General features: G+C 45.7%; 1 protein-coding gene across 4 annotated transcripts in view; it reads left to right on the top strand.

Annotated features, from left to right (window-relative positions):
* The window catches only part of Jbug (filamin-type immunoglobulin domains fbug), a 35,359-nt gene that overhangs the window by 17,808 nt on the left and 4,157 nt on the right, over positions 1-13,394 (top strand). The window contains exons 1-16 of one of the 4 annotated variants that reach the window (XM_077414629.1): positions 5,869-6,426; positions 7,398-7,544; positions 7,619-7,846; positions 7,915-8,229; positions 8,408-8,626; positions 8,734-9,054; positions 10,465-10,686; positions 10,775-10,962; positions 11,125-11,329; positions 11,404-11,541; positions 11,617-11,790; positions 11,871-12,178; positions 12,258-12,486; positions 12,565-12,693; positions 12,782-12,997; positions 13,104-13,280. In XM_077414629.1, coding sequence (XP_077270755.1) covers positions 7,421-7,544; positions 7,619-7,846; positions 7,915-8,229; positions 8,408-8,626; positions 8,734-9,054; positions 10,465-10,686; positions 10,775-10,962; positions 11,125-11,329; positions 11,404-11,541; positions 11,617-11,790; positions 11,871-12,178; positions 12,258-12,486; positions 12,565-12,693; positions 12,782-12,997; positions 13,104-13,280 — 3,193 coding nt within the window. In that variant the 5' untranslated portion in view covers positions 5,869-6,426; positions 7,398-7,420. Of the gene's footprint in view, positions 1-5,868; positions 6,427-7,397; positions 7,545-7,618; positions 7,847-7,914; positions 8,230-8,407; positions 8,627-8,733; positions 9,055-9,519; positions 10,687-10,774; positions 10,963-11,124; positions 11,330-11,403; positions 11,542-11,616; positions 11,791-11,870; positions 12,179-12,257; positions 12,487-12,564; positions 12,694-12,781; positions 12,998-13,103; positions 13,281-13,394 lie in introns of those variants that run through there. The other 3 variants (XM_077414620.1, XR_013258227.1, XM_077414637.1) reach the window with 3 other exon arrangements.

The raw sequence follows: 13,394 nt of genomic DNA, 5'->3' as shown, positions 1-13,394 counted from the left end.
TGCTTCCTTTCGCGTAATCATACAGCGGAGCGAACACGCGCGGACCGTTATCATCGATCGGCGGAAGAAATGCACACGCACGCAGCTCTTTTCCGCGCGCGACACCCCACGGAGGTGTGCGACTACTTTGCCTATATCCCGACAACACCGCGCGTGGAATGTGTTCTCATCCACTTCGCGCGCAGCACGCACCAGGAAAGCTATCGCCCGATCTCCCGTCTTGTGCAACTCTTTTCCCGATGTTAACTTTTTTTTCCGAAACCGTCGTCGTCGGACGCGATTATACCTTTGTCGAACACATTGCGGAGTCATGCAATACCGGATATTGAACACAAGTGGAACACGCGAGGTCTCGATTAATGAAAAATCTTTCATTTTTCGAACGAAGAAGAATTATATCTTCAGTCTCTAAAACTAAAACCGGATAAAAAAATAACTTTATATTTAAAGTTATTTTTTTATATTTAATTTTTTAAATATTTACATTTTATGTATGATACATATCTATATATAATACATATGAATTGTAAAAATTGTGATTTTTATGCGACTGCAAAAGAGGCAAATTTTTCTTTATTATGCAATCCGAGTACGTTCCGGTTTCCATCGTAATTTGGAGCGAATTTTTTCGAGCTATGCACTTAAATTACTCAATTGACCGCCTTACGCAACTGCTCTGTCGTCAAAAGCAGGATCGTAATTTTTCGCTTCATATAATCACGATAAAAGCATCATCGCGGACGCTTTACTAATGCGCGCACGTTAGAATCGACCAGCAACGTGATACACAGTTCAATAAAAAGCAACGCGATCGAATGCCATGCATTCGAAGCTCCTATTTAATCGTGACGTTTCCAAGACCCTGACATTCCCGAGAGAAAAATCACATAGTTGCAGCTATAGAAACCCGAGGAATCGCATGTCAGTTATCATTTATACTTGACACCGTTAATCTTATATGACTCTTAATTAAAGAGTCAATTAGTTCGAGAAGGACAATTAAGCCGCGCGTTAACTTTTCTTCCCGTTTTAAATGGTAATCGCGATTCTTTTACCCGGTAATAAAAAAAAAAAAGAATATAATTGCAAATCTTTCCGCGTTTTAATCCGAAAGGCGTACGAGCGTTCCTCGGTATGCAAAGCGCAGATGAGCAATGCGCGATAAATAAAACATGAATATACAAAAGGATCGCAATCGCGTCAACTCTCGACGGAACGCGAATTTATTTCAATGCCGCCGAAGTAAAGTGCAATTTTTCATCGGCGCGTCGCACGCTCCATAGATTTTCATCTTAGCCCAAGCACCTCGATAATGAGCCACGGCTTTAGCATGTAATCTCGCCTGTTAATTAACCGACCGATGCCCGCGCAAATGAGCGCGGTTGACTCGCTCGAGTGATCGCGAGGTGGACTTTATTATTTTTCGAGACGAATTTTTCCGCCGCCTTTGCTCAAGGATCTCGATCGTGCTCGAGGATCCATGCGAAGAAAATCCAAGGATTCCAATAAAAGTGCATCGATCGTGACTATAGTTCGAACAAAATGAGTGCGAAAATAAGATTGGCTTTGATCCTTGAAATTCGTGTGACTCTATATATTCGCGGGAGGGGGGGGGTAGGAGGGAATATCCTTGTCCTCGGTGAAACCTCGTCACGCGAGATGCTGCCGGATGACAACATATCTTCGCGGATTAACGTGAAGAAAATTCGGCGAAAGGGCGCACAGAAGGCGATATCCCCGCGATTTCCACGTCGCCACCGGTGATTTCAACGGTCGGCAGCTGGCGCATACATACATATGCGTAACCGCATGTAACGCGCCAATATCTGCAGTGTCATCGCATTCGCCGGCGCGATCGTTTTTACAACAATAACGGCGATCGATCGATTACGTGACGCGAGTGAAGCTGCGTGATTGGCTTTTATTGTACGCTCGGATATACATATACGACGCCGCAGGACGTTCCGAGGAAACGGTTCGTGTTGCGAAATATGCGATTTCACACGTGTTCTTCTCCTCCAAACGAGAGAGTTTGATTCAAGGCTCGTCAAAAATTTCGATAAATCAGTCACGCGTGTTTGCGCAAATCAATAGACTCTAAGAAAATTATTGAATTGTTTAAATCGTAAAAAAAATGTATTAAAGCCTCCGAATACTTGCATGTGTTTTTGGAGTCGCGGATTTTTCTTCTCGGAACATTTAATCAATATTACCGGTTGAGACACCGTGTATGTTTATCGTTATATGCGAACAGAGTTATTAACGCGATTAGAATTACCGAGACACCACTGCAGCTGTAGTCGCTCGTCTGTGACTCGGCTGATGCGTCGAGGCCTCGAGGGATATCAGTAGTGCCATAGCGAAGAATGTTACAATCTTTAAGGATATATTCCTCGACATTTTCCGTGACTAACGTATCAAACTGTCTCGTAACAATAAGTCTCTTGCATTTTTTCCTATTAATAGACTCGACTATTTCTAGAAACAGCATTTAAATTCTGGAGCTTTGGGGAATCTATTTTTCGACGTTCTCCTTGATTGACATATTCAACCGTCTCGTAATAAGTCTCGCATTTTTTTTCTATATTAAAGTAATAGACGCAACTATTTCGAGAAACGCTTAATTAAGTTCTGAAGCTTTAAGGAACATACATTATATCTCGACATTCTGTCTCGACATTGTGATTGACAGATTGACGTATCAAACTCGTATAATAAGTCTCAGATTTTTTCTTATCGATGATATATGCAACTATTTCGACAAACGTTATTTAAATTTTGCAGCTTTAAGGAATATATATTCCGACATTCTTCGTGATTAACGTATAACGTATATCACTGTCTCGTAACAGGTCTCTCGCATTTTTTTCCCGTTAATACACGCAACTATTTCGAGAATGCTATTTAAATTCCATCCCGGCATTTAGTTAGCCCGCTCAGGTATTCTTCATCGATACCAATTCCAGAATATAAGGCAATTAATATTCGCGCGCGCGCGCGTAATTTATGCGCGCGTTCGCCCGTTAACGTGCGTCGAAGTCGCGGCCTTGGAACTTTCGATAGAACACGTCGGATCTCGGGAGATTTTCGAGCAATTTCGGAGCTCTATGAGAGCTGGCCTGCCGCGGACAACGCGCCCCGTTATGTCGGGGAATGCAGCGATTCACCGTGCACGGTCGCTTCGGCGTAACTTCACCGTCGCCATAAGAACATGGCGCGTAGCGCGGTGCGTCTCGGTCTCGACGCGATTCGGCGTAAATAAAAAATAAATAAATAAAGGAGACACCGGTTCGCGCGATCGTGGCGTAATCGGAATTTCAACTTGGCGCGACGTGGAAAGCAGGCCATCAGCCTTAATCTAATCCATAACGAAACGATATTGAAAAATCCGCTCGGAATTTTTTGCATAACGACAAAATCAGGCGCGACGCCTATATTTCCCGCGTCATATCCATATCGCTACGATCGGACTTATTGTTCTTGCGATTTTTGTCTCCGGCCACTTCGCTCCGGCCCGCTCTCCGCGAACGGAACAACAGCCGGCAGCTCCGGGAAAGCTTCTTTCGCGAAATTTTTTGCGCGGTTTAACCGGGATAAACGATGAGTCGTTGTGTCATGCAGAATTTAGATGCTATATCAGTTTGTTATTGACCAATATATTAGCTCTCTCGTGATTTAACGATCGCCAGCTGCGACTTTGCGAGAAAATTAAATAGTCAGCAGCGCCTCTCCGATGCCGCGGTGCGACGCAATTACATGACGCTCCGAAAAGTGGAGCGTGATCCTTGTGGCCTGCACGTACCGCTTATTAACACGTTGCATATTGCGTAAGAGCCGCGCGAGGGATCGCTGTCAAAGGATTCGCGGATAATTATAGCCCGCGCAACTTGCTCTCACGCACATCCTATATTCAGCTCTCGCAAATCGCGTCAGGCTAGTGCCTGATGGATGCACTTACACGTATAACCGGCAAATATATAACGCAAATATAATCCAGTTTGTTATTTGTCGTTGTGCCCTGGTTCGCCACAAAGCGGCCACCCGCGAGCAGATAAACTCGCCGATTCGTCGACGAAAAGTCGGAAACAACATATGCGTGCCGCGGGGAATTTGCATTCACGTCTGATCCCGTATTCATCTAGCATTGCATTACCTACACGTTAATTAATCAGACTGTATCAACGGCAGAAACATATCAGCAAATGCTTGATGTCGAATTAGTATTTCTTAATTTCTCGACATACAGAAAAGAAAATAAGTAGAAGCAAAGTATGCCAGAAGTAAAATCAAAATTTATTAACGCGTTTATTATTTCGTATAGGTACACGAAACAATTTATATAATCTTACAAGAGAGAGAGAGAAGAATTTGGTAATTTTAAACTTCAATATTACATTCATTCTTCTTCGGTGGAATTGTATAAAGCGACTTCAAGCAAGTTTTCTTCGTTTAACACAATACAATCTCATTTCAAGATTTCCACGTTGAAGCTAAAGATATTTTCGAATCAAAAATATTTTTTTTTTGCAAGGAAAATAATTCTATTTTCTAAATTTATCGCGTCGAGTGTGAAAGTAACGAATTTGCGCGTTCCGAAACACACAGCTCTAAGGTTTCTCTGAGAGATTTTCGGTAAAATAAAATCTTAATGGAGCTCCGATGAAACAAGATCCTCGACAAGATTAATGGGAAGGTAAATACTCGACGTGTCGCTCAAAAGCTGCGGCTTTTGAAAGCGGTGACGAGGAGGAGGGGGGATGAGAGGAGGAACAGCGATCATGTATATCATTTTCACCCGCGAGATCCGCGAGCGACGCGCGACGTCGGGTTTTCTATTTGTGTTTCAGTCCCGAGAAGGTATCGAAATACGCAGATCGGTATCCCGCGAGATCGTACGGGCCGCGCGGCCAGCCGGTCGGGCGAGTGAAAAACGGATGGGAGAGCGCGGTCGGACGTAGCGCGCCGTTCCGGGGCCCCGCGGCCAAGACCCCCTCCCCACCCCCTCACCCCCTTCGCCTTTCTCAGAACTCCGCCGCGATCGCAAATAGACAATAATGATGGACATGGACGCGTATACGTGTGGGACTTTCGAATCGATCTTGCATGTTCGATTTCATGTTTTCTAAAAAGCGTTGCGGTCAGCGGTCGCATTATAACGTGCAGGAAATAAAAGTAACGGATGATTGCTGCCGGAGAAAGTGAAGATAATTCGATCGATCGAAACGATCATTGACCCTCCGGGGATACGAATTTTAGGCGCGATGAGGCGTTAATTTGGGCCGGAAATCGAGCAAGATCGAACGATAGGCTCTGTCTGCGTCATCCGACAGTTTCTTCTGACAGTTAACTTTCAATAATTAGCATTCTAGACAATCAGACGTGTACACGAATTAAATGATCCGCGCGTATTCCGGACACGATCGTAAAGGGCGACGAACCCTGAGGGGTGTCTCGAATAAGATCTCAAATAGAAAAGCGTCCAGAATGGTGCTTCTTTTCACAAAAGATTCGAAGCAGCGCGTACGGGAGTCATAAAATCCTATCGGAAAAAAATATTTGCCAAATTAAAAAGCCTTCGAGTATCCAGGAAAGTTTTAGACTCGCGCCGCCTCTTCCGAAGCGTGAATTTCCAAACGGCGATCTCGAGAATACTTTCTAAGGACGCGGGTGTTGAAATCCCTACAGATTTGTATCTCGACAGAAGTAAGGTAAAGCGGGAAATCGTGTATCTCTGTCATAATCCCGATTCCCGATTCCCGACACCGACTCCAATCCCCCGCCGCGCGCGCCACGTGGGGCGTACGGCCCTGGGCCCGGGCCCCGAGCGGCGGCGGCGGTCGGTCCGCACTCCGCGGCGGGCACACACAGTGCAAACACGCTCGTCCCGTGCGTCGCTCGAGTCTCGGTCGAGTCTCGAGTCCGCCGCGTTGCGTCGGCTCGCGCGTTCCGTGTACGCTCTCCGACGTTCTCGCGCTTCGTTCGCCGCGCCGCGAGTGTTTCTCGAGCGTTCCTCCCGGGCCCAAAGGGGATTGTGCCCGGGCCCACCCGAGGACGGGAAGGAGAGAGACGGAGCGAGGTCTCGCCGCGTGATGCGGCTGCGGGAAGCCGCGACGTCGCCGCGATCAACGTCGTCGTCCCGCCGGTCCCGCGCAGCGCGCAGCCAGCCGCCGATTTCGTGGCCGCGCGGCCTCGAGGCCGAGGGGCACCGTCACCGTCTCGTCGCAGGGCGCCCCGTGGATTCTGAGGCGCGAGTGAAACGCGTCAGCAAGACGTCATCGTCGTCGTCGTCCTCTTCATTCGTATGCCCGATCGCGGGATCAATCCGGATCCGCCCGTCTGTTCCCCCCCTTTCCCCCTTTCACCCCTTTTTGATCTAGGTTCCTCCAGCGTCTTTCCAGGTTCCCTCCCGTGCCGCGAGCCGCCAAGGTAAATTGACAAACTCGTGCTCGGGCTTCCGTCGTGGAGATACAAGTCCCGCGGACGACGGAGAAACGGAGCCGATCGGGGCCCCCGTATTTCCGCGCGTCTCCGCCGTCAAGACGCCGCGCGAGAGAGTTACGGTTCCCCCCCGAGGTCATACCGGTTTCTCCCGATTCCCCTGTGCTCTCGTCTCGCGAGCGAGTTATAATTATCTGTACGCACGGATGATTATTATCTATACGTATACGATTTTTTCACCCCCCTCGCGAAGCTGGTTTGACAGCGCCGTCGATCGTCGATCGTCGGTCGTGCGCGTGGCAGGAAGGTTAGGGGGGAGACCTGGCCCCGCGGCCGCGGCCGCGGCGACGGCGGGTCACGTTGCACTTCCGGGGGATCTGGAATTCGATTCGAGGCGGCCGCGCGGCCGGCCTATATCGCAGTACTGTTATTATAATCGGCGAATCCGCGTAACGGTGCGCCGCGAAAGGGCGACCCGGGCCCCGGGCCCGTTGTTTACGCGCGAAAATCAGCGTGGGAAGCGATGACGCTTGTATCGGCCCCCCTCGACCCACGTTGGCCGTCGGCGGTTTTTAATTTACAGACCGACGCCCGTGTCGCGGAGAGGCATTCGGAGATTCATCTTATCTCTAGAAACCTGTTCTTTGCAACCGTATCTTTTTTTTTCCTTCTTTTCCCACTACATCTGATTATGTATATGTTTATCTCGTTCTAAGTGCAGAAAATACAACTGTAACTGCGGAAAACTTGTACTCCGAAATAATCCGGCGGGAAATATGAACGTAGAGTCGCATAAAAATCAAATAGGAAAAATGATTTAGAATGTAATTTTGATCAGTTATCTGTAAGCGGAATTGTCGGGTGCGGTAACTCCTTTTTTTTGGAGTATTAAGACGTTTGAGGAGTGTCTTTTGTGCCAAACTGTTGGATTAATCCCGTGCTAATTGTTTAATTGTCAGGATCACCTTGGCGAGTCGGCATCATGCCTGCACCGAAGATGTCGGTGATCGGTGATTCCATCAGGCTGGTTCCCGCTGGCAGTCCCGCCCTCTTCGAGCTGTCTGCGTTAGGTTTCAGCGGCAGCGAGATCGACGTTCGGATCATAAGTGAGTGTCGGTCTGTTGATTATTTTGAATGAACAAACCGCAAGTATGTTTGACACGTCACGGATAAATTGCAGCACCCTCGAAGAGGCACATTCCTGCGAGAATCGACGAGGAACCCGGACGTTCCGGCGAGTTCCGCGTCGAGTTCACGCCCACCGAAGTGGGCAGCCACCTCGTGGAAGTCAGCATCGCGGGACAGAAGCTACCGGCGGGACCACTCGTCGCCAAGGTGTACAACAGCAGTCTGATCCAAGTTACTGACGTACCTAGCGCCGTGGTCGGACATGCCTGTCAATTCAGAGGTGAGACATTAGGTCGCACCTTACCGTCTCGCGTCTGTGAATGTGTTTCAAACCTGTAATATTCGCAGTGGATGCCAGCGCTGCTGGAGAAGGTCAATTAGAGATCTCCATAAACGAGGGAGAGGTGCCCAATCACGTTCAAGTGGTAGGCGGTGGCCGTTGCCTCGTATCCTTCACCCCCGAGGTCGCCAAGCCGCATTATATCGACATAAAGTTTAACGGAGAAGCAGTACGCGGATGTCCTTTCATCTGCAATGTGTCGGACACGAGTAGAGTCACGTTGAGTTTGAATCACTTAGAACTTATCCCGGTCGAGCAGCCTGCCAGCTTTCACATGGGAGTCGATGGAAGCGGCAGCGCGGAGTTAGCGGTTTACGTAAGGGGTAAGTCAAACTCGTCAAACATTTTTTACGATAGAAATTACGATATAATTCCTTCGATGTGATATATTTCAAGATTTTTAGAAAACTTCAATAATAATATATTTATACATTTATGCCATCAGATAATTATTATACTTAATTACTTGCTGGATAATCACACCTGGATTTTGCATTTTAGGACCAAACAGTGAGTTGCCAGTTAAAGTCACTGGTAACGTAAGCAGCGGTTTTACCGCGGAGTTTATACCGAAGGAAGTGGGAGTACATTCAATTAGCGTAGAATATAATGGCTATCCCGTGAATGGCACGCCGTTTTTGGCTAAAGCATTCAACGCGGACAAAGTGCTAATCGGGCCTGTAGCTAGAGGCAGTGTCGGTCAACCAACCCACTTCACTGGTATGTAATAGCATTGAAAATTAAGTATTTAATTCCCAAGATACAATAAATGTTTCTAATGCATTGTATTGAACCTGAGAATTGATATAATATTTCTTGTCGATCAGTCGATGCAAGTCAAGCTGGTGAAGGAAATCTGGAGATCACGATATCGGCTCGCGGTCAAAACATACCGACTCAGGTAACGCCGCAAGGAAACGCGCGGTTCTCCGTCAGTTTTGTGCCGTTTGAGGCATGCGAGCACGTTATCAACATTGCCTTCAACAAGAAAACCGTGCCTGGCTGCCCTATAGTGACAAGGGTGGGCGGCGATAGTCACGTAACTGTGAGTGGACAGGCATTAAGCAGCGCTGGATTAGGACGGCAAAGCTATCTGACCGTCAGTAACGTTGCCGGTAGCTTGGAAGATTTAGAAGTTAACGTTGAAGGTAATTGTCGCTGCATGAAATTCGTTCCACAATATCGCACGAGTCACAAAGTAATGTTCTTATTAGCATGTATGTGTGCTTTATTTGAGAGATCGTAAATTAATTATTTTAGCAGGGTTCTAGACGAATAAGATTTTTTTTTTTCTAAATATGCGATCGATGTTTTTTCGCAAAATTATATTTCTGTTATGGAATATACACTTGTGACACATGTATGTAAATGTACACAACTTACACGCACATGCACACGTGTGTATATATATATATATATGTCACCAACAAAAATGCACAAAAGCATCCATGTATTAATTCACCTTGTACTTAATACCAGAGAGATTTCCTGTTTTGTTTTTAATGTCACGAACGTATCGACGTAATTGTCGTGGAGACTTGTACAGAATTGTTCATCTGTGTCTCGTTAATCTATATAGCTTGAGAGCAATCCTGTCTCTCTCTCTGTTGCAGGTCGGCCAGCTTTCAGACTACGACATTACTAGACCTCTCGGAAACTAATCTCCCTTTTATCTTAATTTGTGGATTAATGCACACGGTGGTGGGTTCCTAACTCAGTTTTCTGAAAAGTCTTGCATAAGGGTAGCCTAATTACCACTTTACTCACACATTTTTCTTGTACTCGTTGGTTACCACTTGAGAGTATTACGAGCGCTTAATTTGGGTTTTACTGATTGTGGGAGAGCTAAGGAAGTCGTATCTAATCACTTCGTAATCACCCACTTTTCTTGTGTGCTCGCGAGGTGTATTTGATTTGTGTCAAAACCATGTTCATGGTGCTATATATTTACTTTAAGTTGTGTATAATCGTTAAACGTTCCAATGCAATGATACGTGCCTTTAAACTGAGATTTCAATATGCAATTGTTTCAATATGCAATGTGCAATGCCTTAACAAGTGCCAATATTTCTTCTTTAACTAGCATACATTTTACATTATCACGTTCAATCTCATGGATGAACGAAGCTGTTATAAAATATTTTATTTCTATCTGATAACACTTAGTACATAATTTTTTTTAATGCGTCTTCGTTCTGCCGCGGTTGCTCTGCTCAGCCAAGCATGTTGGAAACGTATTAGAGGATAATCTTACATTAGTTCCCCCAAGCGCGTTTGAGCCAAGCTGAAGCGAACTAGATGTATAACGTATATAAGGTCGAGATATATGGCTTTCTCCCATTAGTCACAGTAACAATTTATTTATCGTAGCCATTTCTTACGCGTAGTCGCTTTCTTTAACGTTGCTTGTTGCGAGTTTACGTCATATGTAACAATAGCGAGAGCGATCGGACTTGCGCGAACCTCTTCGCTGGCCGCTCCGGTGACCCTGCGATCCAAACCAAGTAGATGGCTTGACTCTAAATAATATTAAACGACTAACCCGCCGGACTTGATAGGACCCAATGGACAGGCCGTACCTGCTCAGGTCACTGACAACAAAGATACGACATGCAGCGTGGCGTTTACACCGAGAGTCGTCGGCGAGCACCGGATATCGGTGAACTATCGAAACATCCCGGTGGTCGGCAGTCCGTTCAGCTGTAAAGTGTACGACGTCACCGCGATAAAAGTGAAGGATGCGAAACGTGGTGTCATCGGCATGCCCGTAACTTTCTTAGGTACGGTTTTTATCACACGATTGCGCCTGCGACGCGAGTTTATGCGCGTTATGCGAATTTGTTGGTAAATCTTGTTTTCTAATTCTAGTCGAGACTAGTCAGGCGGGACCAGGTAATCTAGAAGTAACTGTAAACGGCGGACGTGTGCCGACGTCGGCACAGGCGCAGGGTCCTCACACGTACGCGATCTCGTTCACACCCCGAGAACCGATCGTGCACACCGTGGACTTACGTTTCAACGCGGAGGACGTGCCCGGTAGTCCGTTCAGCTGTCAGGTATCTTATTTTTCGTTCTACATCATGAATTCGTAAACTGAGCATGAGAGTGTTCTATTATTTAAAATTAAATATATCTTGGTAATTCTTGGTATGCATTATGTAACGTAAGATGATCCAGGTTTTATTCAACGCGTTTGTTCTATTCAACAAACTATATAGGTCAGTGATACGGCGAAAGTGCTAGTAACCGAGGTACTCGAGAAAGTATCTGTGAATCGTGTCGCGACCTTCACAATAGAGGCCGACGCATCTCTCGGTACACCCGTCGTCGAGGTGCTCTCTCCCACCAGAGAGAGTTTATCTGTACACGTTAAGCAGAACAGTCCTGGTACCTACACTGCTGGATTTACCCCGAAGGATACTGGTGCGTAAATTAAGTAAAAATACTATTGTGAAATTATATATTGCGTATTTAAATTAATTATTTACAATATATAGGCGATCACAGCGTCGAAGTAAAGCTCAATGGATCGCACGTGGAAGGCAGCCCGTTTCTCGTTAAAGCTTATAACGCTGATAAAGTCAAGGTGACGGATATAAATAGCGGGGTCGTTGGGAAACCGATATTCTTCAGCAGTAAGATAATTTTCTTTAATTCTCTTTGTAATGCGACGAGCCAATTATGTAAAATATGTTATAATTTTAATCTAGTCAATGCCAGTCAAGCCGGCGCTGGAAATCTGGAAATCATAGTCGCAGTGAACGGCAAGAACGTTCCGAATTATGTGCAAAGCGAGGGCAACGCGAAGTTCAGGGTCAACTTTAAGCCACAGGAAGCCGCTGTACATAGTCTCAGTGTTCGTTTCAATGGAGAACCAGTTCCAGGTAAGAATAAAATTTATATAATTACATAGTTTTATTGGTTATACGTTCCCCGTTTATTAATGTCCCATTAATGTTCCCAGGTTCACCGTTCAGCTGCAAGGTGATAGGTGCGGGTCAAGCGACAATTTCCGGTCATAATCTGAAAATGGGTCCTGTGAAGCGGTTGATGTCCTTTACCGTGGATCCCCAGACTCCGTCCACGAATTGTGACGTTATCGCGACGCCACCATCGGGTATCGCTCTGCCCATTACCATCGAGCCCATCGACGGCAAGTACAACGTGAGCTTTGTACCCACGGAAGTCGGTAGACACAACATCAGCGTCCTGGTGGACGGAGATTCGATAAAAGGCTCTCCGTTCGCCTGTAATATTTATGACGTGACTAAGGTAAGTTCCGAATTGCGTGATTGTAATTATATGTTAAATAATTTTAACGTTAAACTCAACGCTGTCATAATGATTGCAGGTACATGTCTCCGGTCTCACGGAGGCGTTGCTTGGCCAGGCGACCACGTTTACCGTTGATGCCGCAGAGGCTGGCGAGGGAACGCTGGAGCTGGTGGTGAGCACGGAGAACAACACTGTTAAAGCCGAAGTAGTGGCTTGCGCTCGTGGTCTTTACGACGTCACATTCGTGCCACAGACGACGAGTACACATTATGTTAATATCAGCTTCAACGACGACAATGTGCCAGGTTTGTGAACAGTTTAATTGATCAACGTCTATAAAAATCAACTTGAAAGAGACTAATTATGTTTTCTTTATATATTAGGAAGTCCATTTAAGTGCCCCGTCGTTAGTGGCATGTTACATGGTCCATCGATGGTTCGAGTCGGTAATACGGCATACATAGATCTGGATATGTCTGATTTGAATGGTCCTGTAGCCGCGGAAGTAACCGGTAAATTATTTGCCTAAATTACCACGATTATGAGAATTTTTTTAAATTTAATTATTTATAATGTGTTTTATGATTTTTTTTTGTTCAGGCCCGGATGGAATAATTATTCCGTGCACGTTAATTAAATTATCGTCCAGTTTATATCGCGTGGAAGTTCGAACGCGACAAGTAGGATCGTACAGTATAATATTCAACGACGGACACAAGATAGTCAGTTCGCAGACACTCCAAGCTTTCGATCCCAGCAAAGTTTCCATCAAGGAAATAGCGGACGCGGTTTGTCATCGGCCAGGAACTATTTTAGGTAATTATCAGGATGTTTAAGCTTTAATAGTATTGGTCTAGTAGATATTAATTTAGTAAGATGTAAATTATTTTTGAAATAAAAATACGCATTCTTTCTTTTACAGTCGTTGCGTCAAAGGAAGCTGGTCCTGGTAAATTATCCGTCAATGTGCGTGCCGGTGGTGCGGATGTGGACAGTCTAGTAAGAGAAAGGGAGAATGGTGTCTATGAAATTGTGTTCCATCCCACGCGAGCCGCGCCTCACAGAGTTCACATAAAATACAACGAAGTCCATATTCCGGGTAACTTATGTTTCTTTAACAAAATTATTCTCATTGTGCTAAAGTTTATGAACATGAAAACTTTAATTATAAATTATCAGAGATTATATATCTTTATTTATAAATCTCATGTAT

The sequence above is a fragment of the Temnothorax americanus genome, unplaced genomic scaffold, assembly GCF_048541705.1.
Source record: "Temnothorax americanus isolate GAGA-0224 unplaced genomic scaffold, ASM4854170v1 Scaffold10, whole genome shotgun sequence".
Classification (NCBI taxonomy): domain Eukaryota; kingdom Metazoa; phylum Arthropoda; class Insecta; order Hymenoptera; family Formicidae; genus Temnothorax; species Temnothorax americanus.
Note: the sequence above shows the minus strand (reverse complement) of the source record. Positions and strands in the feature narration are given on the sequence as shown.